The sequence below is a fragment of the Plecotus auritus genome (genome assembly GCF_963455305.1).
Source record: "Plecotus auritus genome assembly, chromosome: 9".
Classification (NCBI taxonomy): domain Eukaryota; kingdom Metazoa; phylum Chordata; class Mammalia; order Chiroptera; family Vespertilionidae; genus Plecotus; species Plecotus auritus.
In genome coordinates this window covers 59,829,702-59,844,097 of record NC_137783.1, presented here as the reverse complement: position 1 = coordinate 59,844,097, position 14,396 = coordinate 59,829,702, and the positions used below count along the sequence as shown (strand labels likewise).

The 14,396-nt window shown below is 50.7% G+C and overlaps 1 protein-coding gene across 7 annotated transcripts in view; it reads right to left on the bottom strand.

Annotated features, from left to right (window-relative positions):
* The window catches only part of VSTM4 (V-set and transmembrane domain containing 4), a 105,306-nt gene that overhangs the window by 53,157 nt on the left and 37,753 nt on the right, over positions 1-14,396 (bottom strand). For 5 of the 7 annotated variants that reach the window (XM_080640105.1, XM_080640100.1, XM_080640101.1 and 2 more), the window contains one exon: positions 1,618-1,651. In XM_080640105.1, the coding sequence (XP_080496231.1) occupies positions 1,618-1,651 (34 nt within the window). Of the gene's footprint in view, positions 1-1,617; positions 1,652-13,237; positions 13,506-14,152; positions 14,277-14,396 lie in introns of those variants that run through there. The other 2 variants (XM_080640102.1, XM_080640104.1) reach the window with 2 other exon arrangements.

The window sequence follows — 14,396 nt, the reverse complement described above, 5'->3', positions numbered from 1 at the left end:
GAGGCTCGCCCTCTGGTGCTGGCTTCTGGGATGGCTTTCTTTATCTCAGGGTTCAATGGGGATCACATCAGGACTAGGGACAGCTACTCTGATGTTCTCTTTCAGACTTATCTTGATGAAAGAGTGGGATATTGAAGTCTCCTTATACCAATGTTCTATCACTTTCAGTGAAGTATGGAAACCTTACTTCTATTTAGGTCACTTGACCTTTCCCACTTTTAAATATCATAATGCTCTTCTTGAGTATCAGATGGCTTTATAATTTTTGTTTTAATCATCAAATATTATTTTTAAAACTTATGAGGAAAAAATAGTCTACTTAACTACCCATATTTATATTCCATTATACCTCTTTCCTTTCTAATGCACCAAGATTTTCTCTTTTATTTCAAGAATTTCTTTAAAAGTAAGCCTGATAGTGACAGATTTCTTTAGTTTCCCTTAATCTGAAAATGCCCTTATTTCCCCTTTTTCCTAAAGGATAATTTTGCTGGATATCAAATTTGTGGTTAACAGTACTTTAAAAATTTTTTTTAAAAAACGCGGTTCCATTTCTTTCTGTCCTCTATGAATTCAGATGAAAAATATGCTGTCATTCAAATTTGTGTTCCTCTAATAGGTAATACATTATTTCTCTCTGATTGCTTTTGAGATTTTTTTCCTTTGTCTTTGGTTTTCATAATTTTCCTTTAACCAACTTTCAGAGTCCTCCTTTGGTGTCTCATATTATTTGCAAGGTTTATGTTTATGCTTAGCAGGGCAGAACAGGGACAAATTGACCTATGCCATTTTGCCTGGATCAAAACTCTCACATTTTTAAACACTATGAGTTTGCAATATTTACTATAACTATTATGTTACCTATGAGGTTTGTCCGACCAGCTAAAGCTAGCATTTTAGCACATATATTACTTACTAGAGGCCCTGTGCATGAAATTCATGCTCTGGTATAGTCCCTAGGCCTGACCTGCGATCAGGGCCATCTTCCCCAGGTGCCCTCAGCTGGCCCCGTCCCCCATCATCACCCACCCCCAGTTCCCCTTTCACCATTGGGTGATCAGTGCCTGATGGCAGGGGGGAAGGGACCCAGAAGTCGGCTGTTCCCACCCGCTCGATGGCCCCACCCCTGCCGCAGGTGGCCATCAGGCAATCAGAGCCTGCTGGGCAGGGAAAGGAACTAATGGTCAATGCACCTCATAGTGACTGGTCCAGCAGTTGTTCTGGTCATTCTGCTGTTAGGGTCAATTTACATATTACCCTTTTATTATATAGGATGGCTGTGTTCTACAGAGTGGGGCATAGAACAAGCAAGCATTGTTGGGAAAAGATTGGGAGTGATTATGGTCAGAAGGCATCAAAGTGGTTCAGTCTAGTTTCCAGCCTCTTTCTAAATGAGGGACCGTCCTCCAGAGCAGGTGCTGGGCAGCATGAAACCACCTGTTTTCTGGATCCTTTGGGGGTGACAGCAGAGCATGGAGTCTGGAAATATGAAAATGCATGTGGGACACACATTTTTAGGCCAATTTGTGGACTAATATGAAGACCTTTAAGTAAAGATACAAATTTAACCAATTTTTTGGTAATATCTAAAGAAAGTAAATGCAAAAATATTCTTACCTGTTCTGAGGGCATTTCACCAAATATTTTCTCACTGTGAAAGGAAAAATAAATAAAATATGGTAAATAAATGCTGCTTTAGACATATATACTCCAGGAATTAGGAGATGTATGTGCCTAGGTGTTGGTTCAGGCCACCTCTGAGGGCTTTCACACTTCAGATGAGTACAGCAGAGCCAGAGCACGACACCAGTGACTTGATGCTGTCCCACACCTGGATCAAGACAAATATGAAGCCATACACTCCAGACTCCCTGATTACACAACCCAAAACATTCAGTTCTTTTGATGGTTGGGTTGGGTTCTAACCTAAAGGTTCCAGGAGTAACAGCACCACCCAATTTCTAAGCTCTGCCTTAATGATGAAAAGGCCTTTTCGGGGCCACCTGTTTCCATTTAGACCAGGGGTGGGCAAACTTTTTGACTGGAGGGCCACAATGGGTTCTTAAACTGGACCAGAGGGCTGGAAAAAAAGCATGGATGGGGTGTTTGTGTGAACTAATATAAATTCAAAGTAAAGGAATGGAGGGGAGAGCAAGAGAACCCTCCGCTCTTTTGGCTCCGCGGGCCGGATAGAAGAGCCGAACGGGCCGGATCCGGCCCGCAGGCCGTAGTTTGCCCACAGCTGATTTAGACTCTCCTCTCTATAAAGTGGGTTTCTATTCTCTGATTAGTGCTTTTCCAGGACTAACAGCATACCCTTGGAAAGAGTCTTAGAGCAAGATATCCTCCAAAGTAGGTCTCCTTGAGAAAAACAAGATTCTGGTTGTAGAGAAAAAATAAGAATGCCTAGGCAGTTATTCTAACAAGTGTCCAATCTAAGCTCGCAGTTGGGTTCACATCAAATAGAAGTAAAACTGAGGCAGCCACAGGGCCCTGGGGTTGTGTGGTAGCACCATTGACCCCACGATAACACCTCCCTGTATCTATCCATACTCATGTGTAATACCCTCTCACATGGACTCTGGCCTTGGCCACAAGGCATACTTTGGACAATGAAACAGTAGCCAAGCAGAGATCTAAAAGACCCTGTGCTCTGAGGTTTGTGCATGCATGCTCACTCGCTCTCCCCCTCCTTCCCCTCCTCCCCTCCTCCCCTTCCCTTCTGTCCTCCTCCTCCTCCTCCTCCTCCTCCTCCTTGTCCTTTCTCCCTACCTCCCTCTCTCCTCCCTCCCTCCCCCATCCTTCTAAGGCAGTGGTTCTCAACCTTTTTAATGCCGCGACCCTTTAATACAGTTCCTCATGTTGTGGTGACCCCTAACCATAAAATTATTTTCGTTGCTACTTCATAACTGTAATTTTTCTACTGTTATGAACCGTAATGTAAATATCTGTGTTTTCTGATGGTCTTAGGCGACCTGCTAGCGGTTCTCAACCTGTGGGTTGGGAACAGCTGCTGTAGAGATAGCCAAGTATCACCTGGGGATATTGGTCTGTAATAAACCTGCCAGAGATAGCCAAGTATCACCTGACCTCACTCATATGTGGAATCTGACCTCACTCATGTGTCACGACCCACAGGTTGAGAACGGCTGATCTAAGGAATTCTTCTGCTTCCACATGAAGAAGCCTAGCTAGCCTACTAGAAGATGATACCACATGGAACAGATGCAAGTCATCTCAGCTGAGGCCCCAAAGCAGGCCCAGCTGATGGGCCACTGGACTGCAGCTGCTGATACCAGGGTGCTCAGCTGAGCCCCAGCCCAAATAAGTGTCACAGGTGGGTTCACCTCAAATAGAAGTAAAGCTGAAGCCCACATAATTCAACCTCAGAAGGAGACTATATTTGAAGGTAGGGCCTTTAAAATTGCTGGCCTGCAGTATTGCGAGCAAATGAAAGGCTGTTTGAACCTGCACATTTGGAGTATCTGTCAAGCAGGTGACCAATTCAGGTTCCAGACCAAGATGATGGGACCAGGTTTAGAGGGGCCCTTTAGGCTTATCTGGCCCAGCCCTCTGTTATATCTAGACTCTCTCTGCATTCCAGTTACTGTATTCTATTCCAGTACTACGTACTGGATAGTTGATACAGAAATAATAAAGTCATAGTTAGCATTTAAGGGACACAACATAAACTCCTGGCACTATTCCAAGCTTATTATGTAGATCAGTGGCTTGTATACCCTGGGTTTTGCATGCCCTAGGCATCTTAGGAAGGATGGTTTTAGGGAAATCTATTTCTAGATTCTCACCTTCCATGATATTCTTTCCTAAGAATTCTTCCTCCTGAAACACACCTGAGATCAAACTGTACTCATTTCCTCCCTCCCTGTCACATCACCCTTTCTACTTCAGAAAATCTAGGCCACCCTCACCTTCCCTGACTTGTACTATGAAGGCCTGTCCTGGGGGCAAAGACCAGTGGGCACCAAACAAGAGATGATTTGAAATATTGATGCCAGTGTTGAGAAGGTGAATGACGAATGACGGGGCCACTAAATCTTTCACCGGGGGGGGGGGGGGGGGGGGCGCGGGGAAGAGAGGTTTCCAATATTTTGCTTTCAACAAGGATTGAATGAATGATGACCTAAGCCAGTTGTCAGCTGGTGGAGTATTAAGTCATTTTCGATGATAAATTATTATATGACTTTGACTTATAACTGGGAAGCAGTTGTATTGAGTGGCATCAGAAAATTTGGTCCATCTCGGCCTCTGTTCATATTGAGCGAGGCATTTCAGAGCTTACAGCTATTAAAAACAGGAATAAAATTGATGCTAAAGTCTATCACTAACCAAATTTATACAAGGGCATGTGAAGTAAAGTAAAAATCCATTTCAATAAAATCCATTTCTAATAAAGTTTTACTTCTTGTGATTATTAATTATTTATCTAAATTTTGTATTTATGTGGTTTTGATTAATTTTACAGTCATTTCCAAATATTACTAATTGTGCAATATTGATAACTTAATCCAGAAAAAAATTAAAACCTAGAGACTTATGAAATAAGGAAATGAAAATTTTAATTTAAATTTTTATACATATTATCTTACAGAAGTATAATATGGAAATCAATAAAGGATTTTCAAAACAATAATGTACTAAAAAGCAGGATAAAGTTTTGTTAGGTAAGTGATTGAAAATAAAAGCTCAGAGGGTCGGGGCGGGGGCGGGAGAACACACATAAAATTCCTGAAAGCTAAAATTTATTTATGGAGCTTTTTTAAGTCAACAGAGGTAGTTACTAAATTCATGACATGTAGATGTAAAAGAGAGATTTAACCATTTCATTTTAAGATGTCAATATTTGTGATGCTGTGGGAATTACAACCTTTGCAACAATTTATATTTGTCAACAAAACACATTCAAGGGTGCATAGCTTTGAAATGATTTGGGAATGATGTGCGCAAAAGTGTTTGAGACCACACTTTGTACTCTAATCTTCACAGTGACTTTGTCATTACATCTGTTTTACAGTAGGACTGAGGCACAGAGAGGTTAACGACCTTGCCCAAGGTTGCACACCTAGTGTTAGGGGCTGAGCTATGCGCTTGCATAATTCGTACCTCAGAGCTACAAGGGCCTTTAAAAATGTGATTAAGTTAAAATGAGGTCATGAGGACGGGCCCTAATCCACCAAAACTGGTGTCCTTAGAAGAAGAGAGGAGGAAAGAAAGGTGCACAGAGGCCAGACCACAGGCAGAAGGCAGGCGGCCACCCAAAGCTTTGCACTGGCAGCCTGAGCACCAGCACGCGGGAGGGCAGAGCCCTCTTGTAACTACTCTGCGCTGTTCTCAGCGAGTCTGGGCAGCAGGTGGCAGGGCTCCTGCAGGTGAAGAAACTGAGTCACAGGATAAACGCTGCCATTGGCCACAGCCGGAGAGGGAGGAGCCAGGACTGGGCCCTACTGAACAGGGCGCACTGGCTGGCCTGTGTCTCTGGGAGTCCACTCCAGCCGCAGTGGCAATGAGGTGAGCAGCCTGGAGCCCAGGAAGCCAGGGAGCAGGGGCAGCAGAGGGGCTCCGTGAGCCCCGCACCTCCCCCGCACTTGCTTATGAGGCTGCAACCAGGTGAATGGGGGCCTGTGTCCCTTTAATGAAAAAAAACTGCTTCAGGGGCCAAATGTGATCCTGAACCCAAAGGCGGGACCTCAGGCATCTGAGAACTAGATCTCACCCACCTGGCCCCTAGGTGAGCAGAGCATACTCAGTGCTGGCTGCACCCCTGGGGTAACCGCCTGAGCTTGGGCTCCCCCAGAAGCAGAGCCTGTAGGCAGATTCCAGTGCAAACAGTCTCTGTGGGAGGTGGTCCTGGGAAGCCCCTGGGGAGGGGGAGTGAGACCCCGCAGAGATCCCAGAGTGTCGCTCACTGTGGCCTCGCGCACTGGACTCCGAGGCCCAGTGCCCAGCAAGGCCTGCGCTCCCCACAGAAACGAAAGTGCCAGGTGCAGTCCATTAAGTGTGATCTGCAGACTTTGAGGACTCTAAAGCCATGGTCGGCAAACTGCGGCTCGCGAGCCATATGCGGCTCTTTGGCCCCTTGAGTGTGGCTCTTCCACAAAATACCACGGCCTGGGCGAGTCTATTTTGAAGAAGTGGCGTTAGAAGAAGTTTAAGTTTAAAAAATTTGGCTCTCAAGAGAAATTTCAATGGTTGTACTGTTGATATTTGGCTCTGTTGACTAATGAGTTTGCCGACCACTGCTCTAAAGGAAGGGCTGTTGTTCTCACCTCCCCGACAGGGGAGACGGCTGTGAGAACCAGGCCTGGGCCGCCCTTTCTCCACTGTGGCCACACTGCTCCCAGCCACCACCTCATGGCCACACCTCCCAAGTGACAAGTCCAGGCTTGAAAGCTTTCTCATCCCCACCTGGGCCTATCCCTGACCTCACCACCCCAGTGGATGATTTAGGGTGACGGCAGTCGTGCCCACCCCATCCTATCAGACCTGCAGCTGTGTTGGGGCCTCACATAGTGACTGACCTTCCCATATCATTCCCTCCAACCCGCTGCATCCTCTGCAGACCCCCAGGCCCTTCAGTGACCCCTAGATGATGATACTGTGGGTGACCCTGAACTCATGGGAGCACCTGGCAGCCCTGCACAGGCCCTGGCGTTTGCATTCCCAACCTCCTCGGCATCAGCACAGGCAGGAGCCCTGCAGCCAGAACGTGCCTTCCTGCCAGCCCTTCCCTTTGCCCAGTAGTGGGCTCCTCCCATGCCATGCGCAGGAGCCCAGTCCCTTTGGGAGGCAGCCTGTCTCGGGAACGCCTCCAGGCAGCACAGTGGCCAGGCGGCTGGTCGGCCAGCTCTCTGGGTCCCCAAGTGGAAAGCTGAGGAGGAGTAAGCTTTTGCCTCTGGTTCACAGTATGAGGAGCCCGTAGGGCCGCGGCCCCACAGTGAGGAGCACCAGTGCATGGGGGTGTCTCTCTGGAGTCGTGAGCCCCAGGAGGCGGCCAGGCCCTGGAAATGGGACTGGTCCACACGAGACGTGCTGACCTGTGAGGCCACATGACTCAGCCTTGTCACTCGGAACCTTCATATTGTCATTCACTGAAATGGCATTTTGGACACATCACATTAAATAAAATAAATTAAAGTTAATTCCCCCTGTTCCTCTATACCCTTTTAAATGTGACTGCTAAAAAATGTCCTGTTACATACAGGGCTCACTGGGGACATGCCGTTGGCCCTAGCAGTGGGGGAGGCAGGCCCCGCAGTCCTCACGAGTCTGGTGGGCGAAGCGACCTGGAGGTGAACAGCCCAGGAAGAAGGTGCTCCCTGGAGCTGCCCACATGCGGGCCCGGCCACCTCATGGGAAATGTGTCCCCAACAGCTCTGTGAGGGGAGAGGACTCTCCTCCCATCTGACAGTGGGACACGCGCCGGGACTTCGTGAGTGAGTCAGGCTAAGGCCCCGCGCTGTCCTTGCTCGGCTCCTGGAGACCACGAGCCCCCATGGGGAGGGACAGCAGCAGCGCCAGCACCTGGAGCCAGCAAGCCTTCTTGGGAGCCCTGGGAGGACTCGTGCTCGGGTGGCTCGGTGTCTCCACACCAGGCTGCTGAGCCCTCCGTCCTCCCCAGGCCCAGGGTTGCCCCTGCTCCTCCTCGTCCACAGCCACCCCGTGCCGCCTGGCAGTGGGACACAGCTCAGCCCCTTTCCTGTAGCCGAGAGAACGGGCCACGGGCCCTTGGACCCCATGGCCACACAGAGCAGCAGGAGCAGGTGAGCAGGGGCCCAGCAGGCACCAGTGACAAGTCCCCGTGAGCAGGGACCTTGGGGACAAAGGGCTGAGGCTGCTCCCTCTGTGGTTCTGGTGGGCCTCCAACCTGTCATCCTAAAAGCTCAGGTAGAGGAGGTGGGCAGATGGCTGGGGCCAACGCAGTGGGCCAGACGCATTTCCCAAGAAGCACAGGCCTTGGAAGCCAGCGTGCGTGAGTGACTACGGGGCCGCCAGGCTGGTGCTCTCCGCGGTGACTCGGAGTTCCAGGCCCCAGCACTAACAACGAGCAGGGAAGGACAGGAGTTGCAGCTTGGGGGGAGGAGGGAGCATCTTAGTGCTTGGCCAGTAACAAAGGGTGCATTGGCCCCAGCTCCCGGGAACAGTGAGTGCCCCCAGAAAAGAAGGCAAGCAAGGTTGGGGCTGAGGGCGGAACAGCAGGGAGGCCGAGGAGAAGGGAGCTGGCCCCCATACATGGCTTCCAGGGTGGCTTTGCTTACCTTAGGGTCCCACGGGCCATGGCAGCAGGGGAGGGGACAGCGACTCAGATGCCTTTTTTCAGACAGACATCGCTGAGGGTAGGGGAGCAGGTGCTGGACTCACCTCTGTTTTCCATGCCTGGAAAGCTGCAAGCACTGTGGCTGGTGTCCCGGTGGCCAGCATGGAGAAGGCCCGCACCCGCCCTTGCACGGAAAACTCCGACACCATCACTACAGCAGGGGACTGGGCCTCCACACGCCAAGCACTGCTCTAAGCACTTCTGCATATTAATAGTTCTCATCAGGATGATGCACATTTGTCATGATGCATCACGTGTAAGAGGGTGCTATATTTGAGTTATAAGGGTGCTGTTGCGTTTTATTTGGACACGTGGTTTGGCCCACAGATGCATGACTGCCCACTGAGAGCCAGGAAGGACCATCTGCTGCTAACCAATAAAGGCAGCAGCCTCTGGGTGCGGCCCAACCCAAGAGAGGTGCCCTGGTCCTGCCCTTGCTCTGGGAGCTGCTGGAATCTGCTGCTTTGGAATTGGTGCCACGCCCTCCCCACTACTTTGCATCTGGGCCTGGGCACAATCGGTGTGGTGCTCCCTGAGCACCTCCAGTCTCAGAGCCCAGCACCTGGAGTGCATGCCTGACTCACCCCCGAGCTGGGCGCTGCCCTTGCTCCCCCTGGGTCTGTCGGGGGGAACAGACAGCAGTCCAGTTTTCCTTGTGTGGTGGTTTACGATGACCACAAATTCTTTGCCACTCTTCCCACAAAGAAGTGGAGTCACCTCCCTTTCCAAGTCTGGGACGCCCTCATGACGTGCTTTACCAACAGAATGTGGCAGAGTGACCACCATGACAGTGTCTGGTCTAGGCATGCACTTGAAGCCCAGAGTCCCCAATAGGGTGGCCTGGCCACCCACCCTGCTGGTGAGACGAGAGGGGAAGGGGAAGGAGAGAGAGACAGAACAGAGAGAGAGAGGTGGAGGGTGGGAGGGGAAATGGCATGGGCCCTGCTGCCAGAGGTGGGACCCAGGGCTGAGAGCGGCACCCTCCTGGACCTCCAGTCCCAGTCAACTCCAGATGACAGAGGCCACGTGAAAACCCCAGGTGACTCCCAGCAGAAATGCCTCACTGAGCCCAGCCCGACTGCAGAATCTTGAGGAAGTAAACATTGAAAGCCACCGTGTTTGGGACGGTCTGTTACTCAGCAGAGATGCTGGGGATTAGCACTGTATGTGCTCGGGGAAGAGCTCACTCAGTGACAAGACCATCATCATACACATCGTCTGTCTGCATCTTCAGAACCAATGAAAACAAAGTCATACTTATCAGGTCCCCTCCATCTATTCAGATAATTTTTGTTCTTAAATTTCATGGAGAAAACGGGTTTCCAAGGGCCCTGTAATCCTCAATGGAGGCTCTGGGCTCCTCACTGCAAATCTACCCACCAACTTGCTGCTGAAACACCACGGAGTCTGAGCCAGGGCTACCTTCTTGGGCAGCCTAAGGTGACTGTGCCCTCCCGAAGCCGCTGCAGTGGCAACGGGGCTCTGGGGACAGCTTCTGTGGAGGTCCCGCAGAGGTTCGGAGCTGGAAGGGGTCGGCTTGGGTTTCTGTGCAATGTCTGAACAGTTCACCTGCCTCTGCATGCCCTACTTCTCCGATGTGAAAGGGACCTAACAAAACGACTTACATGGCAGACAAAGAATTAGGACGAGAGCAGACCTCCACGGGGCCTGTCCCAGGGCCCCTGGAGGACTAGCTTCCTCCAACTCAAGGGACAGAGCCTGAGACCTGGGCAACGGCTGCTCCAAGCCCAAGGGAGTGGTCCTGCCCCTGAGGGCAACTGGAGCTCTGCGGATGTGTCTGACTATCACCCCGCTATCACCCTGACCAAGGACAGTGCCTGGCAACTAGGTGGCAGAGAGCAGGCCTGCTGGACACGCAGCAATATACAACAGTCCACAGGACTCTGGGTGGCTCTCCCAACGTCCATGCAGAGAAAACAGCTGATCATCAGAGCCTGGGACCTGGATCCATTCACATATAAACACGGGTATGTGTTTGCCTCATTTAAATATAACAAATGTTTAAGGAATGCTAAAATCAGGCAAAGAGAATGCATTTTATTTGAAACTTTAGCAACAGTTGGGATTTTAGAATCTCATCATTATGAGCAGAGCCACTCCCGCACTTTAAGGCACACCTGTGTCAGTCCACACTTGTCCCTGTCACATGCATATTGAGTCTTTGAATATATATATACTTATTTAGTCATTATTTCAAATATATATATAAATATATCCTATCTAATAAGGAGGGAATAAGCTAATTGAATGCCCCACCCTCAAAGATGACGGCGCCTACAGCCAATAAGGAGGGGATATGCTAATTGACTGCCACGCCCTCAAAGATGGTGGTGCCCAGTTTCCTCAACCCTGTTGGGCCTGCCCCCAGGTGGGCCCGGTCACTCCACTCACCTGACTGGAGTCCCCCAGGCCCCTCAGTGCCCCAACTGCCAAGGGCCATCCAAGGCTCAGGTAACCAGGGCCAGCTGAGGCTTGCACTGCCAGCAGTGGCAGCAGGAAAGGTGTGATGGGACACCGTCTTCCCCTGATCACCGGGTTGCCTCCCACCCCTGAGGGCTCCTGGACTGAGAGAGGGGGCAGGCTGGGCTGAGGGACCTCCCCTCCAGTGCATGAATTTTCATGCACCAGGCCTCTAGTATAAGAAAATACAATACATGTAAATATAAAGTAATATAAATGTAATATATAGTCATGTGTTGCTTAACAACAGGGTCGTATTCTAAGAAATGTGTCATTAGGCAATTTAATCCTTGTGTGAACATCATAGAGTGCACTTGCACAAGCCTAGATGGTCCAGCCTACTCCACACCGAGGCTATAGCCTATGGCTCCTGGGCTACAAACTGGGACAGCATGTTACTATATTGAATTCCATAGGCAACTGTAACACAGGAGTAAATACTTGTGTATCTGAGCATGGAGAAGGCACAGTAGAATATGGTATACAAGATAAAGTGGAACACCTGTGTAGGGCACTCACCATAAACGGGAGCTGGCAGGCCTGGGGGCTGCTCTGCAGTGAGTCAGCGAGTGAGGGTGAGTGCCAAGGCCAGGTCATGACTGCCCACTGCTGGAGACTTCACAAGTCCTGTACACTTAGGCTACACTGCATTTATACAGCACCACAAGCGCGAGAGACAATGGTGCAATCAGAAGACACGTTAAACATGAGATGGACGAGGCTGCTGCCGGCGTGATACCACACTGTTTCACAGCAGACTTGGTAAGCAGGCGTGCACTCTAAAATAACGGTAATAGGTGGAGTATCCTGACACTAGCACAGTCACGTACTTCATTATCAAGTGTATGTACTGCATATGTGCTGTACTTCCCTACGACTGGAGCAAAGTGGGTTTGTTACAGCAGCATCACCACAGACACATGGGTAAAGTGTTGCACTACAACATCACAACAGTTATGATGTCACTAAGTGAAAAGAATTTTTCAGCTCCATTATAATCTCACTAGTGACCCAGTGCACGAAATTCGTGCACATTAAAAGGGGATTAATTAGAGGAAATAATTTAATATTGCTAATTGCCCTTTCTCTGTAAAAGAAGTGTCAGAGATGAAAGAAAATTAGTAAAATGTATATGAAAACCTTCCTCCTGTCAGAGTCTGGGGCTCACCACAGGACCCAGAGTCAAGTACCTGACCACCCACACACACCTCAAAATCGCATGAGACCCAGACTCTACCACCCCCCCCCCATTGGGCTAGATCCAGACCTGGCCAGTCCCACCCTTGTCAAGCCCTGCCAGGCAGGGGGCATAGCCTCAGGTCCCCTGGCCTGGTGCCAGGATGGGGAGCGTGGCCTGAGGTCCCCCAGCCCAGACCAGGGTGGGGGTGTGCCTTAAGGTCCTCCGTCAAGCCCCGCCAGGTGGGGGACATGGCCTGAGATCCCCTGTCAAGCCCCGCTGGGTGGGGGGCATGGCCTGAGGTCCCCTGTCAAGCCCCGCCAGGCAGGGGGGGCACAGCATCAGGTCCCCAGTCAAGCCCCACTGGGCAAGGGCGCGGCCTGAGTTCCCATGACCCAGCACTGGGGGTGTACCTTGAGGTCCCCTGTCAAGCCCCACTGGGTGGGGGGCATGGCCTGAGGTCCCCTGTCAAGCCCAGCCAGGCAGGAGGGCGCAGCCTCAGGTCCCCTGGCCCAGTGCTGAAGCAGGGGGGCATGGCCTGAAGTCCCCTGTCAAGCCCCATCTGGTGGGGGGCACGACCTGAGGTCCCCTGGCCTGGGGCTGGGGTGAGGGGCGTGGCCTGAAGTCCCCTGTCAAGCCCTGCCGGGTGGGGGACATGGCCTGAGGTCCCCTGTCAAGCCCCATGGGGGTGGGGAAGGGCGTAGACTCAGGTCCCTGCTGATTACTCATTAAGGCTCCTTATGGGAACTTGGCCTCAGCTATGGGTACAGCCATCTTTATGATGGAGTGATGGTTAATTAGCATATTCCCTCTTTATTAGATAGAATGGGACCATCATAATATATGTGGTATGTTGTTGAACAAAACATCATGATGCAGCACATGACTGTATAGACACTCAACATATATCATGTATGTATACTACATGTAAACATAATATATGTAAATATGAATATGTAAAATGATTTCATAAAGAAATATTGCCTTTTCTAAAATTCAAACATTCAAAGGAAGAGGTGCAATACTAAAATCTGTTTTATTGTGCTATAAATGATGTTTCATTTATTTCTCCTTTATGTGATAGTTAGAACATCAAATTGATTTTTGTGGCTACAGGTAGCATATTTTGTCTATGAATTTCACTTCAAAACAGTAATGGGATTATCTCAATATATTTGCTGCAAAGGGGAGCTAGGCGGCAAAGAGGTAAGAAGAACTGGTTCTGAGTTCTTTTTTTTTTTTTTTAAATATATTTTATTGATTTTTTACAGAGAGGAAGGGAGAGGGATAGAGAGCTAGAAACATCGATGAGAGAGAGACATCGATCAGCTGCCTCCTGCACACCTCCCACTGAGGATGTGCCCGCAACCAAGGTACATGCCCCCGACCGGAATCGAACCCGGGACACCTCAGTCCGCAGGCTGACGCTCTATCCACTGAGCCAAACCGGTTTCGGCTGGTTCTGAGTTCTTGCTGCTGCAAGTAGCCTCCTGCCAGCAGTGGTGGTGCCACCTGAGACCCCGTTAGAAATGCAGATTCTTGGGCCTGTCCAGAGGCTCTGAGTCAGGACCTGCATTTGAGCAGGTGCCCAGGTGGACAGCCTGCTCCTGAGGGCTGGGGCCATGCTGCTCTGAGGGGCCTGGGCGGGGGCTCACAGGGCCCCAGACAAGGTCCTGTCTGTGATCCCATCATGTGACTGGGACCTAGGGCCTGGGTGGGGGCTCACAGGGGCCCAGTCACAGTCCCATCTATGATCCCACTATGTGGCTGGGACCTAGGGCCTGGCTCCTAATGCCAGCCTAGGCGACAGGATGCCAGCCTGGGCGACAGGATGCCAGCCTGGGCGACAGGATGCCAGCCTGCTGTCAGCAGCAGCACCAAACCAAAGCCGAGCCCCAAGGAGCTGCAGGAGCTGTGAAGTGCTATTTGGGAAGGACCTCAGAGCCAGCCACCATGAAGCCTGAAGGAAAACACCTGGGCAGGTGAGCTCCAGATGGCTGAGGCATTTTTTGAATAGAAATGTGTGAGGCTGGGGAGCAGGCGAGGCTGGGGAGCAGGCGGGGCTGGGGCTTGGGCACTCCCTATTACAAGACTTGATCAAAATCCTCGGCTGTCTGTCCAATGGGAGCGATGGGGCATGGACTGGTGGTGAGGATTACCTGGGAATCAGAAGGAGCGGCGGGGTCTGGCCCCAGATGCCCAGGCAAAGCTCTCCACAGCTCAGTAGGCTTTTGGACACTGCCCAGCCGACGCTCTCATGCCCTGAGCACAGGCGGAGGTGTCCTAGAGCAAAGCAGACTTGGGACTGCCTCTGTAGCTTCCAAACTCACGCAGCCAGAGCCCAGCAGCTGGACAACAGGCCCACTTGTCCCGCATTTGATGAGCAGCTGCCACGAGCCAAGT